At 41.6% G+C, this 26,142-nt stretch overlaps 1 protein-coding gene across 2 annotated transcripts; it reads left to right on the forward strand.

Moving 5' to 3' along the window:
* Positions 1 to 11,872: 11,872 nt before the first annotated feature.
* Positions 11,873 to 24,326, forward strand: psmd2 (proteasome 26S subunit ubiquitin receptor, non-ATPase 2). 2 transcript variants are annotated; one of them, XM_066709034.1, is made up of 21 exons: positions 11,873 to 12,033; positions 12,650 to 12,706; positions 12,946 to 13,110; positions 13,387 to 13,508; positions 13,646 to 13,870; positions 14,076 to 14,234; positions 14,491 to 14,635; positions 14,784 to 14,844; positions 15,064 to 15,210; positions 15,365 to 15,471; positions 15,853 to 15,980; positions 16,118 to 16,205; positions 16,549 to 16,711; positions 19,784 to 19,885; positions 20,152 to 20,297; positions 20,637 to 20,729; positions 21,046 to 21,214; positions 21,793 to 21,887; positions 22,103 to 22,229; positions 22,515 to 22,633; positions 23,713 to 24,326. In XM_066709034.1, exons 1-21 carry the CDS (start codon positions 11,929 to 11,931, stop codon positions 23,893 to 23,895), a joined length of 2,706 nt encoding a protein of 901 aa, XP_066565131.1. In that variant the 5' UTR covers positions 11,873 to 11,928; the 3' UTR covers positions 23,896 to 24,326. The 2 variants fall into 2 exon arrangements, with proteins under 2 accessions (XP_066565131.1, XP_066565132.1); XM_066709035.1 differs by having other exon boundaries at positions 20,637 to 20,720.
* Positions 24,327 to 26,142: the final 1,816 nt, after the last annotated feature.

Raw genomic sequence — 26,142 nt, forward strand, 5'->3', positions numbered from 1 at the left:
TTATATGTCAGAAATTACATTGAGGCAGAAGAACTCAAATTAGATCCTACTAATGAAACAGAATCTTTGTGGGTTAAATGTTTGAATAAAAGATCCAGAGGATTAGTGGTAGGAGTGTGTTACAGACCACCCAACTCAGATATTCAGAAAGATGTTGCATTGTACAGTGTAATCATGACTGCATGTAGCAAGGATGTGGCTGTTATAATGGGGGATTTCAGTTTCCCAAACATAGACTGGGAAAGCCCAGTTGGGACTACAGAAGCAGAAATAGAAATGATTGAGATTGTAAATGACTGCTTTCTTTCTCAATTTGTCAGGGAACCAACCAGAGAGCACGCATGCATTGATTTGATCTTTTCAAATTACCAAGCTAGAGTCAGAGGGACACTAGTTAGAGAACCAATGGCAAACTGTGATCACAATATGGTTAGCTTTGAGGCATTCTTTCAAAAAACAAGGACAGAGTCTAAAACAATGATCTACAATTTTAGAATAGCAAACCTTGAAGGTATGAGGCGGCACTTAGAAGAGGTTGACTGGAGCACACTGATACAGATTAAGTTGAAAATGGATGGTTATCTTTTAAGAATATACTACTACTAACAAATTGAGGACCAAAAAACATTGACAAAATGGTTTAATAGAAGTATGAAAAAAAATAGAGAAAGACAAGGATGTATAGCACATACAATAGGGCAAATACAAAGAATATGTTGAACTCCAAAATGATCTTAAGAAAGGGATCAGGAAAGCAAAGAGGGAATATAAAGAAACATAGGTCTTGGGGCTAAAGCTAATGCAAAGAGCTTTTTCAATACTACATCAGCAAGAGGCCAATAAAGGAGGAAGTGAAACAGATAAAGGGCAAAAACTGAAGTATCTTGGAAAATGAACAAGATGTGGCAAATGTTGTAAATGAGTATTTCACAGAGGTTTTTACAAAAGAAAAGACAGATAACATGCCACAGGTTAACAATCAGTCCAGAGAGATCAGGATAAATGAGGAGGAGGTACTAAAGGGACTAGCAGAATTAAAAACAAACAAATCACCTGGGCCAGATGGTATATTTCCAACAGTACTTAAAGAAATGAGGGAAATTATTTATAGGCCACTAACTCAAATATTCCAAATGACACTTAGAACAGGGGATGTGCCAACTGACTGGAAGACGGCAAATGTCATACCAATCCACAAGAAAGGGGACAAAACTGAGCCAGGAAATTACAGACCAATCAGTCTCACCTGCATCACATGTAAATTGTTGGAAAAAATGATTAGACAGAAAATAGAGGAGCATCTTAATGAATATCATATTCATGGAGATAGTCAACATGGGTTTAGATGAGGCAGATCATGTCTTACTAATTTATTTGAGTTTTTTTAACATGCCACTGCAGCTGTAGTTCATGTGAAAGCATATGATCTGATATACTTAGATTTTCAAAAAGCTTTTGATAAGGTTTCACACCAAAGACTGATCCTCAAATTGGATGCTGTAGGCATTCAGGGTAATGTAAGTAGATGGATTATGAACTGGTTGATGTATAGGAAACAGAGGGTGTCGATTAGAGGAGTCGCTTCTAACTGGAGTGCAGCTGTTAGTAGAGTTCCACAGGGATCAGTACTAGGGCCTGTGCTTTTTCTAATCTATATTTGGATAGTTAGCAAACTTGCAGATGATACTAAAATAGGTGGCTCAGCAGATTTTCAGCAGCACAGACTATTCAAAGTGATTTAGATAATATTCAGTTGTGGGTAGACACCTGGCAGATGAAATTCAATGTGGACAAGTGCAAGGTATTACATGCAGATAACAAAAATGTCTAATATAATTACATTATGGGAGGAATAGAACTATATGAAGTAACACATAAGAAAGACCTAGGAGTCTATGTGGACTCCTCACTTTCTCCATCCAAACAATGTGGGGAAGCAATAAAAAAGGCAAACAGCATGTTAGGTTATATTGTCAAAAGTGTAGAATTGAGAACAAGGGCAGTAATGTTCAGACTGTACAATGCACTAGTTAGAGCTCATCTGGATACTGTGTGCAATTCTGGGCTCCACACTTCAAGAAAGATATCGCTGCTCTAGAGGCAGTTCAGAGGAGAGCAACCAGACTTATTCCAGGTCTGAAGGGAAGGTCCTACTGAGAGACTGAGGGAACTGAACCTTTTCACCCTGGAACAGAGGAGAACACGTGGGGACTTGATCCAAGTCTTCAAAATCATAAAAGGCATCGACCACATCAAACCAGAGGAACTTTTCCAGATCAGCAGGAACACACGTACCTGGGGACACAAATGGAAATTGGGCTTCAAGGCATTCAAGACGGAAAACAGGAGACACTTCTTCACACAGAGAGTCATCACAATCTGCAACAAACTCCCCAGTGATGTGGTTGAAGCTGAAAATTTGGGTTACATTTTAAAATAGACTGGATAGGATACTTGGATCACTTAGTTATTAATGGACACCAAACGAGCATGATGGGTCGAATGGCCTCCTCTCGTTTGTAAACTTCTTATGTTCTTATGTTCTTCTTATGTTCTAATGTTAACAATCTAGCTAGACTGCATGACCATTAACGTTTTAGGACCTATACAAATAGTTAGCTAGCTAAATACTGCACATGGAACATGGTAGAAAACAAGCAAGTTTGCAAATGATTGCACATCAACCTGGGACAAACATTACTCCTGTGATAGGTTGAACTACACAGTATATAGGTGAAATATTCCTAAAATTATGGGATTAAAAATCTTACATTAAGTAAATTGCCGAAATGGTGGCTGAAGACTGCGCTCGCTGTATCTTCACGTGGCGGTTACCAACGCAGTGGGCATGCCTCGACAAATCCATTGCATGTGCGTATGCCTTACTACATCACAACATGAGGCATTGATTTGAACTGAACAAAGTGTGTTACACGAACTCAATGTACCATTCTCATTATTTTAACTAAAACAAAAATTATTAGACTTCAAAATAAGAGCTGTGTTGAATTTATTATAACATAAAATAAGTTCCACGAACATAAGATTATCTGGAATAGACAAGAACCCCCTTTTATTCAATGTATCTTAGTTTATTTGTGTAATGTTTTTTTTACCCCAGAAATTTGTTTTACAGTGTGTAGACCAACTGTCTTTCTGTAATAAAACATTTTTTTTAGATTGCTGATAAATGCTCACTTCCTTACTAGACAATGGGTATCCTGGAAATCTGAGCAATGTACTGTAAAAAACATCATGTAGTGTTTTACTATAATGAATACAGCAATATACAGGCAAATTTACAGCAGCTTACAGTGTATGTTTGTGAAGTCTTTTCGCAATTTTAAATAAGCCACCTCCACACTGTAAAGGGTATAGGAAAGACAGTGGGTCTCTCACAGTGCCTTGATTTACCAACACCAGAGTGTTTTAAATTTACCATCCAATCAATAAACATGTCCTCACAGCCAGCACAGAAATGACTGCAGGGATTTTTTTTGTTTCTTTATTTGAGTGGACCACAAGGTCAGTAAACCAAACCAAGATCCAATGATATAAACCATGATTGACTGATACTAATGTATCTGCAGTATAATTATCAAACATTAACACCCAAGGCCCTGTCTTTCAAAACTAAAATCACTCATGCTCGATTCAATCAGTATATGAGCTGCCTGTGTTATTGCCAATTGTGGAACTGTATATAGAGCTAAGTGTACTGACCAGGTTACCAAAAATTATTAAATAAGGATCCCACAATCCTAACAATCTGAACAAACTTGCTCCACACGTACGTGTTGAAAAACACAGTAGGAATTCATCCCGGGCTTGTATTGACCTCAGATTTGCAGTGACATCAGTGGGGTAGTACAATACACTTTTTTTGTGCCATAATCACTATTAAAATAACATTTCCATGGCTTTATATTACAGGTTTAAAACCACAAAAATTGTGCAACACCCTCCTTTCATAATCAAGATATAAAGATAAGTGGTAAGCTGAGGACATTTAAATAAAATAAAAAATCCACACACTTCTCAATAACAACAAACTGGCAAAGTTGCAAATGTTGGTGTTACTCAAGTTTCTCATTCTTCCTACTGCAACTGGGTATTGGCCTGAGAAAGACAGGGAATTGATTATCTGTTTGTCTCATTCACTGCTATAATATCCAGCCACTTTTTTCCCCTTAAAAACACAGATCAAGGTTAAATGATATAATTTGCCAAGCCAATAAATTCACCTTGAGAATACCCTTGCAAACAGCTTTGAATCTTTTATCCTGTTAAGATCTGGCTGCCTCACCTTGGAGTCTATTTATGTTCTTTACCCAGATGCATTGCTTATGATGGGAATGTTTTATGCTGCTGCTCAATCTTCCTGGTATTGGCTGCATCCCTTCCCCCCAAGCCACCCCACCTGTCTCAATGGACATTGACAAAACAAAGCAAAAACATGCAAAACCTGTCAGGCTACACTTCTTCACAAAGACACAGTCCGTAAACAGAGAGGGTAAAATGAGCCCTGAGCCTCGAAATGCAGAGGAATAGAGTAACAGGGCCCCTGGGTGGCCACAACTGCCTGAGAAGGGTAGAGAAGTGGCAGTGATGACATTACCTCGCCTATCTCTTCAGTGTCAGTCTGTGTGTGTAAGAAAATATACTGCATTAGAAACACAGAAAGACACAAAAGATAGGATTGAGAAGTGAGGTTTATGAATATAGCTTACCAAAGTAAAAATGCTCTGTCCTTCTGAAACGCTGTGCATACCTCTTTGTCTCAGATCACTAGACTTTTTGTTTAATTCGAATTTTTTACACACCCACAATTTTAGATGACTATATTCCTAGCTATATTTTGGGGACCTTGCCCAGCTTTTTGCTGCACTGTACAACTTGCTAATGTTATTTTTTGGTAGTCACTCTAGATGTAACTTTTGTGTTACAGTACTTTTTGTTCACATATGACCTGTGAATGATGATCGTTATTCATTTCTGCCTCAGTGGACTTGAAATAAGCACACTTGTGAATCATTAATTCAATATAATGGGAGCCAATGACCCTATAAATGTTGGAATGTCCAATATGTACTTGACAATGTATAGTTCCTGTGTGTGTGTGTGTGTGTGTGTGTGTGTGTGTGTGTGTGGTGTGTGTGTGTGTGTGTGTGTGTATGCATGTACATGTGTGTGTGTATTGACCAGTGAGAGCCCCTGCATCTCACTGGAGCCCCCAACCCAGACTTTCCATCCTGGAGTGATGTTGGTATCTCTTCCTGGCTGGCTGCGTCTGAGTTCCCCAAAGCACAAGGCAGCGTCTTGTTTGGCTAAACCCTTTAAATAATAAATACATTAATTAAACCACTGAGACACCTGCTAAAATTAGCCCCTCAAAAAAGACACTGTGGGCTACCTCCAGAGTGCCCGCTTCAGTGGATAGATGAGAACTTGAACAAAACAATAATAAAGTTTGGGAGAATGCAGGATGTTTGTCAGTGGCAGCAGATTAATCTTTATTGTTGCTGCTTTATGAAAGTCTAATTAAACCATATTCACAAGATGCAGCTGGAACTATATACCTTCCTTACCAGTGCTCTCTCTCTCTCTCTCTCTCTCTCTCTTTCCCATGAAATAATGAGAGATAGAGATAGAGAGTGAGAGAAAGAGAGAGAGAGATAGAGAGAGATAGAGAGAGAGAGAGAGAGAGAGAGAGAGAGAGAGAGAGAGAATATCCTATTTTTATAGTTAAATCTGTTTACACTTTTCTCTTCTCGGGTGCTGCATGTCCTTGGGCCCTGGGCCACTCCCATGTTGGTGGGACAATCACTGGGTTTACCAGCACTATCAGCTCACACTTTCTCTCTCTTCCATTCTGCAATCTCCAGTCTTTAATTACACATAAGTTTCAGGTAGTGCAGATAGGAAGACCTGAGGCTGCCACTTAAAGAATTCAACGGCACATGATTCATTAGTGAAAAATCACCGTTAATTAATCCTGATTTATCTTCCACCACATTCTTTAGTATTGTAATGTGCTGACACTGCCCCACTCATATTAGGACCCCTTCCTTAATTACCTTTTATTCATGCAGTGTCTGTGTTCTTATTAAATCTGAATAGATTCATATAATGTAGTCAACTTTGAGAAAAAAGCAAAAAAAAAAACATGTAAATAGCCTAAAGCAACTTTGTTTCATTATTACTATCACAGGGCCAGAGCAATAAAGTGGCAACATGATTATCGCTTGTTAAAAAAAAAACTATTAAAATATAAAGTAGACATCTATTGACAGGTAATTTGTTAACCAAATTACCATATGGTCATTATTTACAAAACCTCTACAGGACCAATCAATACCAATTACAAGTAAACATCAGTCATGGTTAGATTGCCAAAAATAAATCTCCTGATTTCTCTCATGTACTTCTGTGACCATGTTCCCAATAAATAGCAGCCTTCTGCATGATTGTGTGCTTCAAGCCCTGATTTATATTTACATGTACAAGCTTTGACATGGGGATAATTCAGGTACAACATAAAAGTTAAGTATAGAATGGAATAGACAAAAACATGTGTGTCTGAATGCTTGGTCTTTCCTGTCATGCAGGGCCAGAGACACGAGGTCTAGCAGAAGGCCAACATTTATACCAGTGGAGTACTGTGGGCAAAAGTGGGGGATTCTACTACTGGAGGGTCTACATTTAATCATGACAGGGCTTTTATATATACAGGTAAGCAATACATTTTTATTCAGGACTATTACTTTCAGTGAGACTTCTCAGACATTATCATTGCCCACGGTTTCTCCCAGCTCCTGGAGTGAGATCTTCGGTCTGTTAAAGTGCCATGAAGTGTGTATAATAATCATAATCATTATCATAATGTTCAATGGACTCTGATGGTCATGGAGTTGGTTGTCACGGAGATGGAGCGGAGGCGTTGCCATAGCATTTCCATAGTAACCGTCTCCTGTGGATTACTAAGGAGGGTCCTCCAGAGTGGAGGCCAGGCATGGGAGGGAGGCACTAGGTGAGTGTGTGTGTGTGCGTGTGTGTGTGAGGGGGGATCACTGATTGATTTTCTTCTTTACAGATATTAAAGCAGGCTTACATCTCTTCCCTGGGTCTTTTGTTCCAGCTTGTTGAGTGGCCTAGTCCAGAGTCACACAGCTCCACTACCATAGGGCTGCAGGATCAACTGGTTTTCATTCCATCTGAGCTCTTAAATAACCTACTTAAACAAATGATTTGCTCAGTTAACCAATCAAACTCTTTTGCTCCAGGTTGCACACCTCTGAGGGGAGATCAAAACACAAGCACCTATGGTGTCATTTTTAAATCCAGGCATTGTAATCCAGCACCTCTATTGCCACAGGTGTTTTGACTTGTTCTTATAATCCATTGCATTTTAAGGTTCTACATTTTGTGTTGAGCCAATTTACACTATGTGAGTTTCTCAAAGTGCATTCTGTGATCATGATGATTCTGTTTTATTGTTTTATTGGGTAGAGTATTTTACAATCGATAATAAAAACATTCAAAACAAATTTTAATACTTATGATTAATTTTTTTTAAATCAATTCTTAAAATCACTTAAAAAAATTTGTGATAAGTGATTAACGTAAACAGATTACATGAACTCAAATAAACAAGTGCATAAAACAATACAAAAAACTTGTGATTAAAGCAAAACTGCAAACCAACAAAAGGGTCAAATACATTGAAAATAACTGTAAATGCACCGGACAAATCAAAAAACAAATAAAACGATAAAATAAAAACCAAACCAAAACAATCCGATGCATTTAAAATTAAAATCCAAATGGCCAATGTATTTGACAAAAGAAAAAAATAGAACAAAACCAACCAAATACCCAAAAAACTAGTGCTTTAAAATCAACTAAATCTTTAAAAACAGTTCAAATTCATTTTTTAAAAGTCATTTTTTTAAACCAATCTTTTCATAAAAAAGGTTAAAAGATCTTGGACTCGGGCTCCAGCAGGGGGAGATGGCCGTCCCTGGAGGTGGGTCCCATCACGGGATCCTGAGCTCCCCCAGATCTTGTATTTTCCAGTTAAAGGCTTAAAGGCTTCCTCCTTGCCCCTCTGATGGACCTCCAGATTGACATGGTCCCTAATTAGTACCATGCCCCTCCGCGCGATGACAGTTGGGTCCAGCTCCTGCTTGTTGAATAAGCAGATGTTCCGTCCCTCCCACGGGGCCTGTTTCACTGCGCAGACGACACGCCACCAGCACCTCAGATTGGAAGATGTCAGTCCCCTGGCTGGTCCATACAGGATCTGCTGGGCGGTCGCCCGCACAGGAACGGCAAACCTGTGGAGGAACAGAGAAAACAGGAGCCAGACCCTGCAGGCGGAGGGGCAATCCCTAAAGATGTGAGCCTCCGTCTCCTTCCCCAGGCAACCCTTGTAGGGGCAGATGTCATAAGGGGCTAGGCCCCTTCTGTGCATGAACACTCGGGTGGGGAGACACCTACTCACAGCCATCCAGGAGACATCTTTCTGCATATTTGTGAGGCAAACGTGCGTAGCGTTAGCCCAGATAAACCGGCAGGTTTTGGGAGGGAAATCTTCTATCCGGCTGGTCTCCTGGGTAGATCTCATCTGGCTACAGATGGTCTTATAATCCCAGGAGGCCAGCACGACTTTATGGAGGCCTACTTCGAGCACAAAGGCTCGGAGCGCACTGTAGAACGGCGGGGGATCCCACGAGTGTGGCCTGGTGTTATCCATGGCGCAGAGGCCGAATGGTCTCAGGCTGCTGGCAAAATAAAAGCGGTTCATAAAACTCACCTTCTTGCCAGCAGCCTGGATGTTCTTGACCACGTAGGCCAGCCCCTGCGCCTTTATCAGCCGCACAACATCTGGGACCCCCCTGCCTCCATCCAGGGTACCCTTCACCATCTGCACTCTTTTCAGCCTCTCCATTTTGCTCCCCCAGACAAACCAAAATATAATTCTTGTCACCAGTTTTGCGATTACTTTGTCTGGGGGGAAGATCATACCTACGTAGAGTAGTATCGGGAAGAGGATGGCCTTTACGACCAGGTCCTCGTGCTCCAGCCGTGGATCTTTCTTTGGACTTTAGATAAAGCCTCCTCCCAGCTCCGGGTGCCCGTGTTGGTCCCGTCGATCGTGATCCCCAGAACCTTGATGGACGGCTTCACAGGGAACATGGTCGGCGGGCCCCGGCCGACAGGCCATGCCCTGGAGAGGTAGACCTCGATCTTGGCCCTATTGACAGCAGCCCCCGTCGCCCTGCAGAAGCCATACAGCAGTTCCTCAACCCTGGCCACGGACGGCGCGTCCGTGCAGACCACGGCCACGTCGTCCATATAGGCCAGGGCTTTCAGTTGCTCTCCGCCGGAAGCCGGGAGATGGAAACCTGTCACCCGGACGTCCCGGTGGATCGCCTGCATGAACGGCTCCAGACAGAGGACGTACAGCAGGGCCGACAGGGGACAACCCTGTCTGACCCCCAACCTGACCGGAAACGGTTCGGTCAGGTGGCGGTTCACGAGGACCCTGCTGCTTAGGCCGCTGTAGATGATCTTCACCCACTTCCTCAGGCCAAGAGCGAGACCCATCCTCTCCATGACGAGCTGCAGGTATTCGTGGCCCACTCTGTCGAAGGCTTTCTCCTGGTCCAGGCTGATTAGGACCAGGGGAAGCCCTCTCTCGTTCGAGTAGGCCACGACATCCCTGAGCAGGATGGCGTTGTCCGCCGCCAATCTCCCCTGGGCACCGCAGACCTGGTCGGGACCCACGACTTGAGGGAGTGGCCGCTGCAGCCGGAGTGTCAGTGCTTTGGTCAGTATCTTGTAGTCGGTGCACAGCAGGCTGACCGGCCGCCAGTTCCTCAGATCCTTTTGATCTCCCTTCTTATGAAGAAGAGAGAGGATACTCCTCTTCATAGAAGGGGTCAGTCTACTCTCTCTGTACATCGACCCCAAGACCTGAGCCAGATCTTCCTTAAGCACCTCCCAAAAGATCTTATAGAATTCAGCAGGGATCCCATCGGGACCCGGTGTCCTTCCAGAGTTAAGACTCTTTATCACCTGGGAGAGTTCAGTGGTGGTGATCTCTGGATCCTCCTCTGCCTCCTCGTCCCCCTCGTTGCGGGACTCCAACAGGGACAGAAAGTGATGGATCAGATTTTGATCGTACAACTCCCTGTAGAAGTCCCGCACCACTGTCTCAACAGCATCTCTGCCCTCCACCTCCTGCCCCGAGGAGTCGATCATGGAGGACATTGCAGGCCGCCTCTCTTTCATTTTCTTGAAGAAGAAGCAGCTGCACTGGTTGCAGGACAACTCCATCACAATCAGTGCTACACTGGCATAAGTCACCCCCACTTACCCCAAAGGGACACACCCCTACCTCTATGCTCCTCAACTGGGAGAGCCTTGGCTGGACTCCAGCTCCCCGACTCAACACAACAACAGTCTTTAATAATGCATCATTTTCTAACAGATTTATTACCAACAAGAGACTCTTTGCAGAAACCAGGACAACTGCTCCTTGGAAACAGCAGAAACACATCCATATGCAATGAAAGAAAGCTTGTCTCCTTGATGCAATTTATTCATTTAATTTTCTATCCGGTTTGGGAGCCAAAGAAAGAGACACTGACTAATAATGGGTGCAATTTCTGCAGAGAAACAGCAGCTGAGCTCTCTCATCAGACTAACCCTGCAGGGTGCTTGCAGAAATTCTGCATCATTTTAATGGCCACAATCCACATTGGATTCCTGCAAAGCATGCTGGAATCTTTTATTTTACCACTGGGATTAGTAAGGATATATTGAAGATTTTTCTGAAGAATCTGAGCAGAGCTAAGCTATCAAATACAACTATCCAGGAGGATTATTGATTTATTTTATGTTTCCTTTTTTTTCTGGGGGGTATACAATACAGCAGATACCATCAAAATAGAATGCAATTTAGTTGTCACAATGATTATAGGCTGTAATACACAGCTAAAAATTGCTGTATGCGATGTGTATGATTAATATGATTCTATATAATGCAGGTCTAATGGTAGGGACACAATAGCTGAGATTTTATTTGCTGCCACTTTCATGGGCAGAAGGTTTGACAATAATGATTACATAAGTTACCTATTCAGAATAATGACATCCTGATTGCAGACAGGCTTGACCTGTGCCAGATGAGCAGACAGATTCCTGCAGGCAGAGACAGAGGGGCAATATACTCCCGGCCTGCCCTTCGCTCTTTGAATTGAGTCACAGAACGAAATAAAATGTCCTTGAGCTCCTCAAACAGAAACATAACAAAGGCCCACCTTCATTGGCAGCTTTAAAATCTCTCTTTCTGCCAGTGTTTTTGCTCTCTTTTTCAAAGGCTGCCTGTTGAATGCTCCTCTCTTTCTTTGCTTATCTGATATCCTGTCTTTGTTAATGTTCTCTCTGTAAGCTCTCTCTCTCTTTTAGAAATGGAAAAAGAAAGTCACATTTAGCATTATTAAAAAGAAATGTTAGCTGTTCTCCAGAAGCATTAATTGCAATCCAGGCAATTTAATCAATCCTAATTAAACTCAATTTAATTACCTTGATATTTGAATTTAAGTACAAATCTCCTTAAACGCATTAACAGGGCCTTTTGTGAATGCATATTGGTAGGATGAGCACAGCAAAAATCCACTATGAATTACATTACATGCAGGCGTCATCTGCTGGACTCCTGCTGAACTGCGGTTGAACATTCCTTATATCTATTGCGCGGTTTGGTTTGCGTTATGTCGAAAGCAAACGTCGGGCGATTGAATGAAGTTTGTACCTACTCGCTCGCCGTCCACCGAGTTCCAATTACGTTTCCCATCATCCCTCGCTCGATGCCCGGCAGCCACAGTATCGGAGCCGCTGAGGAACGGACAGATTGCAGCAATGGAAGAGGGCAAAAACAAAGAGAAAACTCAGCCCGAAAAGACTGAGGAGAAGGAGAAGCAGCCGGTCGGGAAGGACAAGGAGAAGAAGGAGGACCAGGAGCTGGTGAGTACGGAAGACTGTGATAGATGTAACACTCTTTTTAGGCGGGTTTGGCAGCGTGAAGAATGGAGGTATATTATGCCTGAGTCACTGTCTATCATGGTGGAGCAGGCCGAGAGAGCGGTGTCATTCAATAAAACAACAAACGCTGCCTTCATGGATTTGCCCAACACCCGCTTGAATACGTCTTTAAAAAAAGCATGCAGTCGACTCTAATATTGGAATTCGAAGTTCAGTTAAGGCAACCGGATTCAGGGTTTGAATGGGGATTAAAGAATTAAACCATCCCATAACCGAAACATTACCTAAGCAGCTATCACAGTGGGTAACGCCATAGAGCGGACTGTAATGTTAAAGTTCGGCACACTTGTTGCGCAGGGTGGATTGTGTTGGGACTGGGGTGTATTGAATTTATAATTTGAACGAAGCATTTTATTTGTTATTGATCTGTCCACACATTAGCCACCTGCCTACTAGGTACATGTTTTTCTTTTAAAATACACGAATACATTTTTTTTTTTTTAATGCATCAAGTCAAGATATGAGGAGGTTTGTTTTTAGCGGTTGTAAATGACCCCTGTACCCTCTGAGTCAGGACGTTTTCTTCTGTTTCCCACAGTCAGAGGAAGATAAGCAGCTCCAGGATGAGCTGGAGATGCTGGTGGAGAGACTCGGTGTGAGTACTGATTAGAGAAGGAGTCTGTTACTTTCACTAATTCAACTTTGTTTATGTAATGTGCATCTGTATACAATTATCTGAATATAGATTTTGTAACTATTATTTAATAAAATAGTGTGTGATCAAATGCTCCTCTTAGTTAGGGGAGTTAAATGTTTTGCATATTGAGTTAAACTGATATCTGGTCTCTGTCCTGCTCCCCCTCTCCCGTTTCTCTCTCTCTCTCCCCCTCTCAGGAAGGGGACCCTGCTCTGTATCGTCCAGCCCTGGAGGAACTGCGTCGGCAGATCCGCTCCTCCACGACCTCCATGACCTCTGTGCCCAAGCCGCTCAAGTTCCTGCGGCCACATTATGGCAAGCTGAAGGACATCTACGAGGGCATGGCTGCTGGGGACAACAAGGTGAGCCCTGGCAAAGGGAGGTGTCCTAAAACCCACACCAGACGTCTCTAATTGTCCTAGAGAACCATGGGATCTTAGGGTTTTAACTTTGTCAGTTTCTTCTTATTACCAAACAGTTATTGGCTGCATTAATCAACATTAGTGTGATATTTAGGCACAGGTTAAATATATATTTTTTTTAAACCTGAAGGACTGGACAGCATTTAATTGCTCTCTCTGCCGCCAATTCTGTGTATATAATGTCTTTCTCTCCTCCCCCCGCAAATGTTTGTGCAGCGCTTCTGTGCTGATGTGGTGTCAGTCCTGGCTATGACCATGAGCAGTGACCGTGAGTGTCTGAAGTACCGCCTGCTGGGGTCACAGGAGGAGCTGGCGTCTTGGGGCCACGAATACGTCAGGTGAGAATAGTGGAGTGGCAGCATACGGACCGTGATCAGTAAAGGGCGGTTCACCGTACCCCGTTTGTTTGCTGCACTGTGCATTGAGAGATCCACTCCACCTCAGGATTCTTCTAAGTGCCGTTGTTGTCATGCAGACACCTGGCAGGGGAGGTGGCGAAGGAGTGGCAGGAGGTGGAGGAGAGCGACAAGGTGCAGCAGGAGACGCTGCTGAAGCTGGTGAAGGAGATTGTGCCCTACAACATGGGGCACAACGCAGAGCATGAGGCCTGCGACCTGCTTATGGAGATCGAACGCCTTGACATGCTGGAGCTGTACATCGATGACAACGCCTACGCCAAGGTCTGCCTCTACCTCACCAGGTGAGCTGTGCTTTCATTTTATAATCAATCAATTTTATGTTTTAAACTGGCTGTCTCCTGTGGCCATTTGAATCTGACCCTCCTGATGAAATGATGTTATCTAATTTTAAGCATTAGACTGTAATCCTGTTTACATAAATGTGAGCCTGAATGGATGACCAAGCTCTTCCCTCTCTCCGTGTGTGTATGTGCCATACCCCCTCAGCTGTGTGAGCTATGTCCCAGAGCCAGAGAACTCTGCGCTGCTGAAATGCGCCCTGAACATCTTCCGCAAGTTCAACCGCTACCCCGAGGCGCTGCGCCTGGCACTGATGCTGAATGACATCGAGCTGGTGGAGAACATCTTCACCTCCTGCAAAGACATGTGCGTTTCACCCTGTTCTATTCTGCTAAGCATACCCAAATCCGGTCCAGTTCCCTATACCCGCTGTCACCATACTGTACATCCATGCCTGTTAATGCTCTCAGCTGGTATTCAATGGGAATGGTATTTCAAACTACAGATTCTAGCCTGTAACACCCAGAAAGAATCAAGCTTGTGGTACAGGGGGAGTGGCATTATTCCAGCCAATGTGCTGCAGCTTTGAGTGCCCCTGACCCCTGTGTTTCTGTTATTCCAGTGTTATCCAGAAGCAGATGGCCTTCATGCTGGGCAGACATGGTGTCTTTCTAGAGCTGAATGAGGATGTGGAGGACTACGAGGACCTGACTGAGATCATGTCCAACGTGCAGCTCAACAGCAACTTCCTGGCACTGGCTCGAGAGGTGCGTGTCACAGGAGATGGAGACCAGGAAGTTCTGATAATGCATCTATATTATAAGCTTTCAATAAATTATTAATTACTGTAAAATTATATATTTAAAATTTACTATTTTCATCCCAATTTAAATGTTTTCTTATTGTTTTTTTCAGTTGGATATCATGGAGCCCAAAGTCCCAGATGATATCTACAAAACGCATTTAGAAAACAACCGTAAGTAACAATTAGTGTGATGATAATTGCAATACAGTGAGAATAATTAATTTGCAGTACTGCCTTGCCTCTGTGCTCTTTCTCTCTGACTGTCTTTCTCTCAAATACCCGATCTGACCTCTTCTCTCTAATCTTATCTCTGTTACTCTCATCGGTTTTCTTTCCTTCCTTCTGACCTCATTTTTCTTAAACTGACCCTCTCCTCCCTCTCTGCCTCAGGGTTTGGTGGCAGTGGCTCCCAGGTGGACTCTGCACGAATGAACCTGGCCTCCTCCTTCGTGAATGGCTTTGTAAACGCCGCCTTTGGCCAGGACAAACTGCTGACGGATGACGGCAACAAGTGGCTGTACAAGAACAAGGACCATGGTGAGTAATGCCAGTTTAGATGCACAGTTTTCCTATTGATATGCCAATGTTGTTTTAGACTTTAGAACATAAGAAACGCTCCAGTTGAGAAGTAGACTGTTGGCCCCTGTGTTTTGGTGCGTGTTTGCAGTGTGTGCCTTGTTTCTGTGTGCAGGAATGCTGAGCGCAGCTGCCTCACTGGGGATGATCTTGCTCTGGGATGTTGATGGTGGGCTGACTCAGATCGACAAGTACCTGTACTCCTCTGAGGACTACATCAAGGTGGGAGAGCATTGGGTGGCTATGACATGTCAGAATGTGTTGCAGCTGTGGATACACTGGCTGTGCAGGTGTTCACTTCACATTTGTAGTTATGATTTCACACGCAGGTTTTATTGGTAAGGTGTCAGTAGCAGTTCAGATGTAACTTACTGTTTTTTCCGACTTCATCTGTGGCTGGCAATGTTGTGTAATACAAGCAGGCCTAACTATTTACATTTTTGTCAAGAAGTAGAACCCCATGTTTATCACGAGCTGCACCTCATTCTGCATTTTCACAATGCAAATGCATTCACATTGTCATAGTCAATTTGAATTTTTCCATGTTTTACAGTTTGCTTCAGATGTAGCCTAAAAATATATTTGTCTTTCTTCCCCTGGCAGTCTGGTGCCCTGCTGGCGTGCGGTATTGTGAATTCCGGGGTGAGGAATGAGTGTGACCCTGCCTTGGCTCTGCTGTCAGACTATGTTCTCCACAACAGCAACATCATGAGGATAGGTGCCATCTTTGGGTGAGAGTTTTGTCTAGTCTCTTTGCTTGTGTGTAGTCTGGATGCTGCTTTAACTAGTAGCGTAATACGGTGCGATTTTTATTTTTGCCTCCAAATTCTTAATTTACACCTGATTTTTCTGTGGTCTCTTCCCCCAGACTGGGCCTGGCATACGCTGGTTCTAATCGTGAGGATGTGCTGTCTCTGCTACTGCCCGTCATGGGAGACTCCAAATCCAGTATGGAGGTAAGCATAATTTTGTGAGAGATGTCCACAGTGACATACTATGCTTTTAAAAATGTTTATAAGAGATTAATTCAATTCTGTGCTACAAGTTCCCACTAGCACTGTTCCAATCTGCAGTCATTTATCATTGTGATGCACACATTTAACAAGGAAATGAGATTAACCTTCAAATACCAAATACCGACACGGATAGACAAAGTAGTTACAATAAGGTGTTTACGTGAAGTATTATTGTGCTTTGTATCTTTGTTTCATATTGTGTTCATACCCCTGACTGCAATTCATATTCCAAATTTTGTGAATGATAAGTGTATGATTTTACTAATTGAATATTTGACTCCAGGTGGTGGGAGTGACGGCCCTGGCTTGCGGCATGATTGCAGTGGGCTCCTGTAACGGTGATGTCACCTCCACCATCGTGCAGACCATCATGGAGAAGTCAGAGCAGGAGCTGAAGGACACCTATGCCCGCTGGCTGCCCCTGGGCCTGGGCCTTAACCACCTTGGTGAGTGGAGAGTGGCAAAGGGCTCTCTCTGTGACTGTTTGGATTTTTGTACCTCTCTCATCTAATTATGATGTGCCTGTCTGTATCTCTCCATTCGTCAGCCTCTCTATTTACATCTGTTTATTCATTGCAGAGAAACTCTGATACCGTTTCCCCTGTACATGCTTAGGTGCACCTCGGCATGTTTGTGCCAAACCAGTAAAGCAAAACACTGCTGCCTGCGTTTCCATTACATTTTCATTAGGTACATGTAACGCATGAAAGGTCAAAATTAGGGCTGTAAGTCGATTTTAAAATATTTCATTGTTTAATGGGCATTAGTTGATTAATCGGTAGGTGTAACAGTCTTTAAGTAAGGCTACTTTAATAAGTACTAGGCATTGATTTTATGGTATGACAATGCTGAACAGGAATGGTAAAAAAATAAATCATTATAATCAGCAAACTAAATTATAATCAATACAGCAAACTGATGTTTTGCTCACAAATGATTCTATAAACTACTCACACTGCTCTTGTTAGAAAGGCATTGCTTGCAAATTAAACACATTTTATAGCATTACAGGGGTTTTCTTACAACTGGAGTCAGATTGAGTGGACACTGAGAGCATTGAGCATTTTGGGACACTGGGATTTAGTGTTACAAAAACCTGGAGGCTGAAAACTATTCATACCTAAAACATTTAAATGCCAAAAAGTGAATGTATAGTTGACTGGATAATTGCATAGGCTTGGCACCACTATGATGTTAGGTACATAACAGAAGTATGCATTAATCCAGAGCAAGTTATTAAAATAGACTATAGTGTCTTTGTATTATATGCCACATGTACATGCATATATTCACAGTAGGCTTCGGCTATTAGTTGTGACAACAACCTGTAGGCCCCTTTATAGGTACAGTACAAAAATAGACAAATCGGTAGGAAAAAGCAAGCAACAACTAAATACACCTGGGATTACAGAATCATTTACTGTTTCAAAGCAAATGCTGCTTCTCTGCAATGCAAAACAAATACCAAAAATAGCTTAGATGACTTCACTTCTTCTATGTCTTTTCTTTGTTGTATCTATCTAGCCATATGTCCACTAATGTACTGATGAATTCAGCTAGCTCACATCTTCATAAATAAAAACAAGTAGAGTTGTTCATGAGTTATAATGAAAACAGTCCATATTACTCTATGGTCAATGGAAATAAAGTGTGTAGCTGGTGTTCCTTTTTTTTTCCTTTGAAGTCTGAACTTTACTGTAGTGCACAGCACTATGCAATTTAATGTAAAATGGATTGTGAATGGTGCCATGTAATTTGTGCCACTAATCCGAATTATGCATTAAAACAATATGCATTTAACCAAAGTGTTTTGCCATTAAAAACAATGCATTTTAAAATTGGACCAGCTGTTTGCTATGCAATAAATTGGAGAATGCAAATTTCCAATATGCAATTATGAGTTGACCTTAGTCACAGTACTATATTGCAGTCCTTTCACCAGCAGGATTTTTACAGATCTTTTTGCGAACGCTTTTAAATGTATTACAGCTCCAAGCAATTGATCCTGTATGGCACTTTCCAACCATGCATTAATAAGTACTCTAATTTTATCTTCTTCTCAAGGTAAACACACATTTGTTGCAAAAAGTGACTATTGCATCGATAGTGGCCGCCGTTATTGTAGTTCCAATTTCAAAATGCAGCAATGTTGCGTCTGGCTTAGGGCTGTGCCAGTAAACGGTATACCGCCTCACCTCGGTGAAAAAATATTTATAGTCAATACCGGGCTTTTTTATTTTTTTAATTATTATTATTATTTATTGTAAATGTAGCGATTCTGAAGCCTCTGTTTGTTGATACGGTAATGCCGCTGCACTGTGGGGTGGGAGATCTGGGTTTGAATCCTGTTGTGACGACTACATGAACAAGTGCCTATAAAACCAGAAAAAACATTAGGTCATTTTTTCCTATTATAGTCTTCTATTTTATATCATTGTGTAATATTTTTGTTTTGTTTCAGTATTTAGTATTGTTATGCTAGAAGTGTGTGTTTGCATACATAGTCACACGCATATCAAGCATTTTGAACAATTATGTAGCTACTGAATTGAATACTTACTGTATCTGTTTATGATTTATTAATAGCTCTTGGGGTTTTATGTAATTTGTGTCAATATGTACTGAATCTGTAATTTATGATTTATTATAACGATATTTGTTTCTAGCACAACTTAAGTAGTGATTTCCAAAAGAACTTGTTGATGACAATCTTTTGTCTGACCTTTTTGATTGTTATTAAAATCTTGTGATGAAAAGTGCATCACAAATTGACAGCCCAGCTAACACACAACATTGTGAGAATGTTGCTACAACGTTTTGGCAACATATTGTGTTAGCAGGGAGGTATCTAAGGCTCCATATCTATATTGTTTTTAAAACAACTAGTGAAACACTGCAACTCTGATGTGATCATCGTTAAATCCAGACAGTCATGTTGGTATTTTTGGCAGTTAACCTCCACACACAACATAACTGAAAGCACAAGTTTGTAACACTTAACAAAAACAACATTTAAACTGATTAATTTACATATAGTTATTTAAAATATGTATTTGAATCTAAAAAGTCTACTTCAAATGCTCCTTTTAAACTTGGGTTTCTGTTTTGTGTTGTGTATTTATTAATATTACCTTTATTTTGTATTTGTGTAGAACTAGTTCTACTGTTTGAACAATAAAACAGTACTACTTTTTCAGAATAGTGGAACAAAGCCATGCTTTGCATGCCCCGCCCCCTCCACGGTAATACCGATCTGTCACTGGCGCAGCCCTAGTCTGGCTACGTAAGGGGACGTAACAGTATGTCCCCTACACCAGTTTGGGACTTGGCAGATGAAATGTAGGAAACCTTACCTCCTGAAAATAGTTTGGGCACAGGCAGAGGTGTACCTGAGCAACAGTGGTCTCAAACGGACAGGCAAAGGTCCACCTAAATGTGGCCAGTGGAAACTGGGCATGATACTCTGAGTAAGGAGTCCAGTGTAATTAAATTAATCATGGTTTCTTTCTCTCCCCCAGGTAAAGGGGAAGCCATTGAGACTACTTTGGCTGCCCTGCAGGTCGTGCCAGAGCCATTCCGCAGCTTTGCCAACACATTGGTGGATATATGTGCCTATGCTGGTCAGTACTGATGCTTACATGCAAATAAATCTAGGACTCTCCCTAGAACTGTATATGGAGGTGCTGCACTTTGTAAAGCACTGTACAATACTGAGAGACAATTGTTAGATTCATAGATTTAACAGAGAAGGAGGAAATGAGTGTCCTTTTTCAACAGCATCATTTAGCTCTGAAGAATTCCCATGGTTTGAATGGATGCTTTGTCATTTATCTGCTGGAGTTGCCCCCACTACAAGCTTACAAACTCTCTCGATCCCCCTCTCCAGGTTCAGGCAATGTGCTGAAGGTGCAGCAGCTGCTCCACATATGCAGTGAGCACTTCGACAACAAGGACAAAGAGGAGGAGAAGGATAAGAAAGACAAGAAAGACAAGGAGAAGAAGGATAGTGCAGCCGATATGGGTTCCCACCAGGTAAGCTAGAGTTCCAGTTTGTCCAAACTGCAGCTCTGTATTCACAACTCTATCAAAAGAATGTAATCAGTTTCTTAAGTCCAGTTTTTTCCTGCAAATCTCTATACATGATATCTTTAGCCAGGTCAGATTCCTACATGGTGAGCATGTCATGTTACTAAACAAGGTTACATGGTTCTTAATTCGTAGTGATGCATCACTGCTTTAGATATGTTTAATTTTGTCTGAAACCTGAACACATATTAAATTAATGCAGTACTTCATACAATGTGCCAGGAACAAGGAAATGTATTGCATTTCTTTTCACTTCAAAGGCTATAATTTGTTATAACACTGCAGGGTGTTGCTGTACTGGGTATTGCACTGATTGCAATGGGAGAGGAGATCGGTGCAGAAATGGCCCTGCGAACATTTGGACACCTGGTAAGTATTGTGAGTTGAAATAAGATTAAGACTATATAATGATGTGTTTTTCACCTACTATGGTTTTTGTTCCTCTTTGATGTGGGAAAATATTTCTAGAGCAGTCTGTCCTATTTGTGTGCAGTCTGCAATGGATTACAAGTAATTTTGTTGACTGCATAGCCTAATTGTTTGACCTGTTTATCCAGTATACTTACAGTTTTATGTGTAATCCTACTGTCTTAAGGAATCATACTTGCTTGAGAGGAGGGTGTATAAACAAAAGCATGAGTTACTCTGGGTGTTCTCCCCCCCGTCAATTCACCCTTGCTCTCGCTCTGCCCAGCTGCGGTATGGGGAGCCCACACTGCGACGAGCGGTGCCGCTGGCCCTGGCGCTGATCTCTGTGTCAAACCCCCGCCTCAATATCCTGGACACACTCAGCAAGTTCTCTCACGATGCCGACCCCGAGGTCTCCTACAATTCCATCTTTGCCATGGGCATGGTGGGCAGTGGTGAGTCCTGACCAGAGGAACACACAACAGCCTGGGCTCTGCTAACAGGAGCTGCAACATCCATGCAACATAAAACCCTATATCTGAAAACGTTAGATCTTCAGTTATTGCAGTTGGCATGTAATGTGTAGCAGGGGTGAAATATCACTGACCCTTGCAGTATTTTTCTACACAGTAATTCTGAATTACTTTGTAGTTTTTTGGGGTGAATGTTGACTTCATGTATGGTCACTCATGTTTGTCTGAACACATTAAAACAGATGCATCTTGGTAAAGCGTTCCGTGACCAGTTGCTTGGAAGATTCAAGAGTTACATTAATCAAGTTTGTAGACTTAGTGAACAGATCAAGCACATTTGAAATTGTACAATTAACTCAACCAAAGTAGCAAAGCATGACAAACCCCTCACTTAACAAAGACTTCCATTAGAGTTTCCAGCTCAAGGTTGACAATGATCAAATCAATGGAGATTCTTTACAGTACACAGTTACAAATAAACAGTCTTTAAAATGGACGAACTCCTGGTTTCCAGAAGAACTCCTCCTCCATTTAATTTTGTATCAATCTTTTCCTGACAGGAACAAACAATGCCCGTCTAGCTGCCATGCTGAGGCAGCTGGCACAATACCATGCCAAGGATCCCAATAACCTCTTCATGGTCCGACTGGCACAGGTGAGCTTATTCGGTTTCATCCAGTGCAGTCAGGGTCCTGCTAATGTCAGTTCTGTTACGCACAGAGCTCTGCCCCCTTTTAATAAGGAGCCCTGCCTTCCAGAGAACATGGCAGCAAGTAGATCAAAGACCCATCCGTCAGTGTCTAGATCTTGTTGAGTATGTGTCTGTTAATCCTAAGGCACTGTATGACTAGACATTTTCTGTATTCCCAGGGCCTGACTCACCTGGGCAAGGGCACCCTGACGCTCTGCCCTTACCACAGCGACCGGCAGCTCATGAGCCAGGTGGCTGTAGCCGGACTGCTCACTGTCCTTGTGTCATTCCTCGACGTCAAGAACAGTGAGTCCTACCACTAGTCCCTCTGTCTGCCTTTTCTGTCTGTAGCTCTAGATCTGCCCTTCCTTCTTCTTTTGCTCCTACCCTCTTCTCTCCCTTTTCATCTCGTTCTGAATTGTCACCCTGCTCCCCCTCTTGTATCCCAGTCTTCCTTTTATCAGTTCTCACCTTCCCCCTGTTTCTTTTCTCCTTTCCTTCCTTGGCCTCTCAAGCACAGTGACTGTAAGTGTTTGCTGTTTGTCATGGGGTCTGTGGCAGCTCTTTCACTGTCTTTCCCGTGACTTGCAGTAATCCTGGGGAAGTCTCACTACGTGCTGTACGGACTGGTGGCAGCCATGCAGCCCCGCATGCTGGTGACCTTCGATGAAGAGCTGCGCCCTCTGCCCGTGTCTGTGAGAGTTGGACAGGTGAGTGACTGAATGTAATTTTGTGTGGATAATTGATGTGGACCACCAACTCATATGCATGTATTTTTGATTTTTGCGATCATCTCAACTTTTGTATGTAATTGAGAGCCTAATATAGAAGGAGAACCAGGAGACTGGTGCCTCTCTTGGCTTTGAATGCAAATAGACACAGCAACATAATGCAAATGTATCTTAACTGTTATGGAGGGTAATCCATGCCAAAATTAAAAATAAATAGAGAAAATAATAAAGAAATGTTGAAATGAATAAATGTTGAAAGAAATTGAATAAATGTTGAAATAAATGTCAATTTATTTCTGTATTTCAACATTTGTTTATTTATTTCCCATTTGCCGCTTTGCTATTTACATTTCTCAGTGTGCTTTTACATTTTGAAGCGTGGTTCTGTATTTCTCTTTCTATGTGACAATGCACCTTCTGTCAATCACAGCTAGTGGAGGGATCCAGTGCGCTTATTGGCTAATCCAATACACTGTGTAGTGAGGTTCCTGTGGGGTTTAATTTGTTTTTGTGGACGATTTATTTAAATGACTGAAGCATATCTAAAGGAATAAAAAAAAACAATACATGTTTTGACTTTTTCTTTGAAACTCTAAATTTACACTCAAATTGAATCGATCCACACTACACACACTGTATTGGATTAGCAAATAAGCGCACTGGATCCCGCCCACTAGCCGTGATTGACAGAAGGGGCATTGAAAAAGAAAAGAAATACAGAACAAATTTTCGAAATGTAAAAGCACACTGAGAAATGTAAATAGCAAAGTGGCAAACTGGAAATAAATTAATACAGAAATAAATCAATAAATGTCAATTTATTTATTTGATTATTCATTTAGTTCAACATTTTATTCATTTATTTATTTTTTTCTCTATTTTTAATTTTGGCATGGACTATCTTCCATAAGCTCTCTTTTCATTAGAATGTTTTTTTTTCCTGGTGGACACTTAGGCTGCAGAACAAATCACTTCTCATTTCCAGTAACTGGTCTGTTTGGCATTTATGCAACGTGCTAAGATTGATGGTCTGTCTTCTGCATGTTTTTTGCCTGCAGGCTGTGGACGTTGTTGGCCAGGCCGGAAAGCCCAAAGCCATCACGGGCTTCCAGACCCATACCACGCCTGTGCTGCTGGCCCACGGAGAGAGGGCAGAGCTTGCTACTGAAGAGTACCTGCCTGTCACGCCAATCCTGGAGGGCTTTGTCATCCTGCGCAAGAACCCCAATTACGACGCCTAGGACCTTCGTTCCTAAATTTGGGCTCTTGCCGCCCCAAGGACTGACTCTCCTTCCCCTCATCCTTCACACTGTCACCTCTTAACCCTGGGTTAGGAGAGGTGTGATACAGCTGACTCCAGAAGGAGGATGAAACGCCACACTGAGGGAGGAAAACAACAGCACCAACTGCAGATATTTTGGCAGATGTTTAAGATTTTTTTTGTTTTCCTTTTGTAATAAGCGCATGGAATGTCTACTATTACAAAATTATTTTTCCTCCATTTTTGTTTGGTTTTGTTACAGTACTGTAAAAGGTTATTAAATAAATTTATTTCTGGTCCACAAAATGGAATTTGAGTTTGCAAAGTGTCCAAATGTAACTTGATATGATTCAGGCCTTTGAGAAATCTTCCTGAAATACAGCTAATAAAAATTTGTAATTAACTTCCAAATGCCAAGTTAATTTACTTAAGAGAATGCAACTGATTGTGTAGTTGATATTTTACTGTAAGATTCTAATCAAATAAGCATACAACCATATTTTATTGGGGTTAAAGTTGGGTAACCCCCGCCTCCCACCCCCTTAAAGTAAATTGTCTAGCTTGTGTTTTTTGATAGGCTAATTACCATATTCTTAAACTATTCATGGTTAAGTGTGAGTCCAAAGCATTTCAGATGTTTTGCTCATCTGCACAAAGGTTTATTTTCAAGCGATATGTCTCCTGATTATGGTGTCTTTCAACAGTCCCTCTTGATGTGAATTTGGACTCGCCAGCATGTTGAGCGAGTGCTTGGTTGCTCTGTATCTGCTGGTAGTGGTCTGTACTTGCTCACAGAATATCTTGCCTTGTTATCAGTCACTGTAAATACCTAGTCATCTCCTCATCTGACCCATGGTAACTTACCAATAAGTTTCTGTGAGGGTAACTGAGGTAAAATGCCAGTAGGTAATGTTCCATACATGTTAAATACCTTTGCATAAAGACATCTGCTCAATAGCTTGGTAGTAGTAATAATAGTAACAACCTTGCTTTAAAACAATAACTATCACATTTAAAATGCAAAAACATAATTTTGATATTTTTACCTGTGATTTTTATGAGTAGGAAGTGTTTTGTTAATCTGTATGGTTCATAGAATGGTCTGTGGAAATCCCAAAGATTCAAGTGGTCTATTAACCAACATGTTTAAGAGCCATTGTTATAAGGGTTTCATTAAGAGTCAGAGGTGACTGTGCTTTTGACAGACAATATTTCTATATGCATGGTAGTGCATACAAAACATTTCAATGAGATCTGGACTACCCTTCAGCATAAGAGCTGACACCCTCGAGGTCTGTTCTTGTGTCATCAAAGTGTTCCTGTCCAAATAGAAATAATAATGCAGAAATAAAACCAAGAACATAAATGATGGTCAAAGGGGTGTCAAGCTAAAAACTAAGCAGAGACTGTCCATACTTCACGCATAACACAATTTGGCTTTAAATAATAACTTTATTAATATAAAAAATAGGGATTGTGCTTGTTAGCGTGTATCACAATACGGAGAAGCATTATGCTTTGGCTACTTATTGTAGAGGGGTATACAATTATGTACAATGCAACTCGGCAAAATATTCAAAACATTGTACGGACAATGTATGGCACAGTGCACTGGAAAAGTGAGCATTTAGAACAAAGGAGGGTCTTCTGGTAGGATTTTAGGATGGTGTGTAGTGTTAATGCAGTGATTATAGCTTATGGGTTGCTAGGCAGAGAGTGAGAGACTACAGGTGTAGCAGGATTTGTGCAGAGATTGGTACCCACTGTAAAGTCTGACAACAGAAGCAAAGTAGAGAAAATGCTATGTGAACACTAAATATCCCAAACACTGTTAAATGTTAATAGAACTGGATAGATATTGAGCACAGAAAGCGGAATTAAGAAATACAAAGAGGAAAATGCACTGAGCAAGTTAGAATGAACATGTACATGATTCTTTTATAAGGTTCCCCAGATGAAAAACATGAACAAAACATTTTCTTTAGCTTTAAATCAATAACACAGTTTAGATCTTAAGTCTTTGTGTATACAGCATACTTGTGTAAAATATATCTAAAGTTATATGATGTGTATACACAAAATATTGTATGTAAATTACTTTAAAGGTGTCTGCTTAACCTCTACAACAACACTACTACTACTTCTGAAAAATAATACTAGAGATTCCATTCCTTTGACCTGTCTGTGTAGGACAATTATGTAAGACCAGGAAACAAACTTCCTTAGC

Source organism: Amia ocellicauda, chromosome 7 (genome assembly GCF_036373705.1).
Source record: "Amia ocellicauda isolate fAmiCal2 chromosome 7, fAmiCal2.hap1, whole genome shotgun sequence".
NCBI lineage: Eukaryota > Metazoa > Chordata > Actinopteri > Amiiformes > Amiidae > Amia > Amia ocellicauda.

Excerpts from the sequence above, each read along its gene's own strand:
- psmd2 (XM_066709034.1), top strand. The coding sequence starts at position 11,929 with ATGGAAGAGGGCAAAAACAAAGAGAAAACTCAGCCCGAAAAGACTGAG. Across the intron at positions 13,509-13,645 it reads TGGGGCCACGAATACGTCAG|ACACCTGGCAGGGGAGGTGG; the intron begins GTGAGAATAGTG and ends GTTGTCATGCAG. Across the intron at positions 13,871-14,075 it reads GTCTGCCTCTACCTCACCAG|CTGTGTGAGCTATGTCCCAG; the intron begins GTGAGCTGTGCT and ends ATACCCCCTCAG.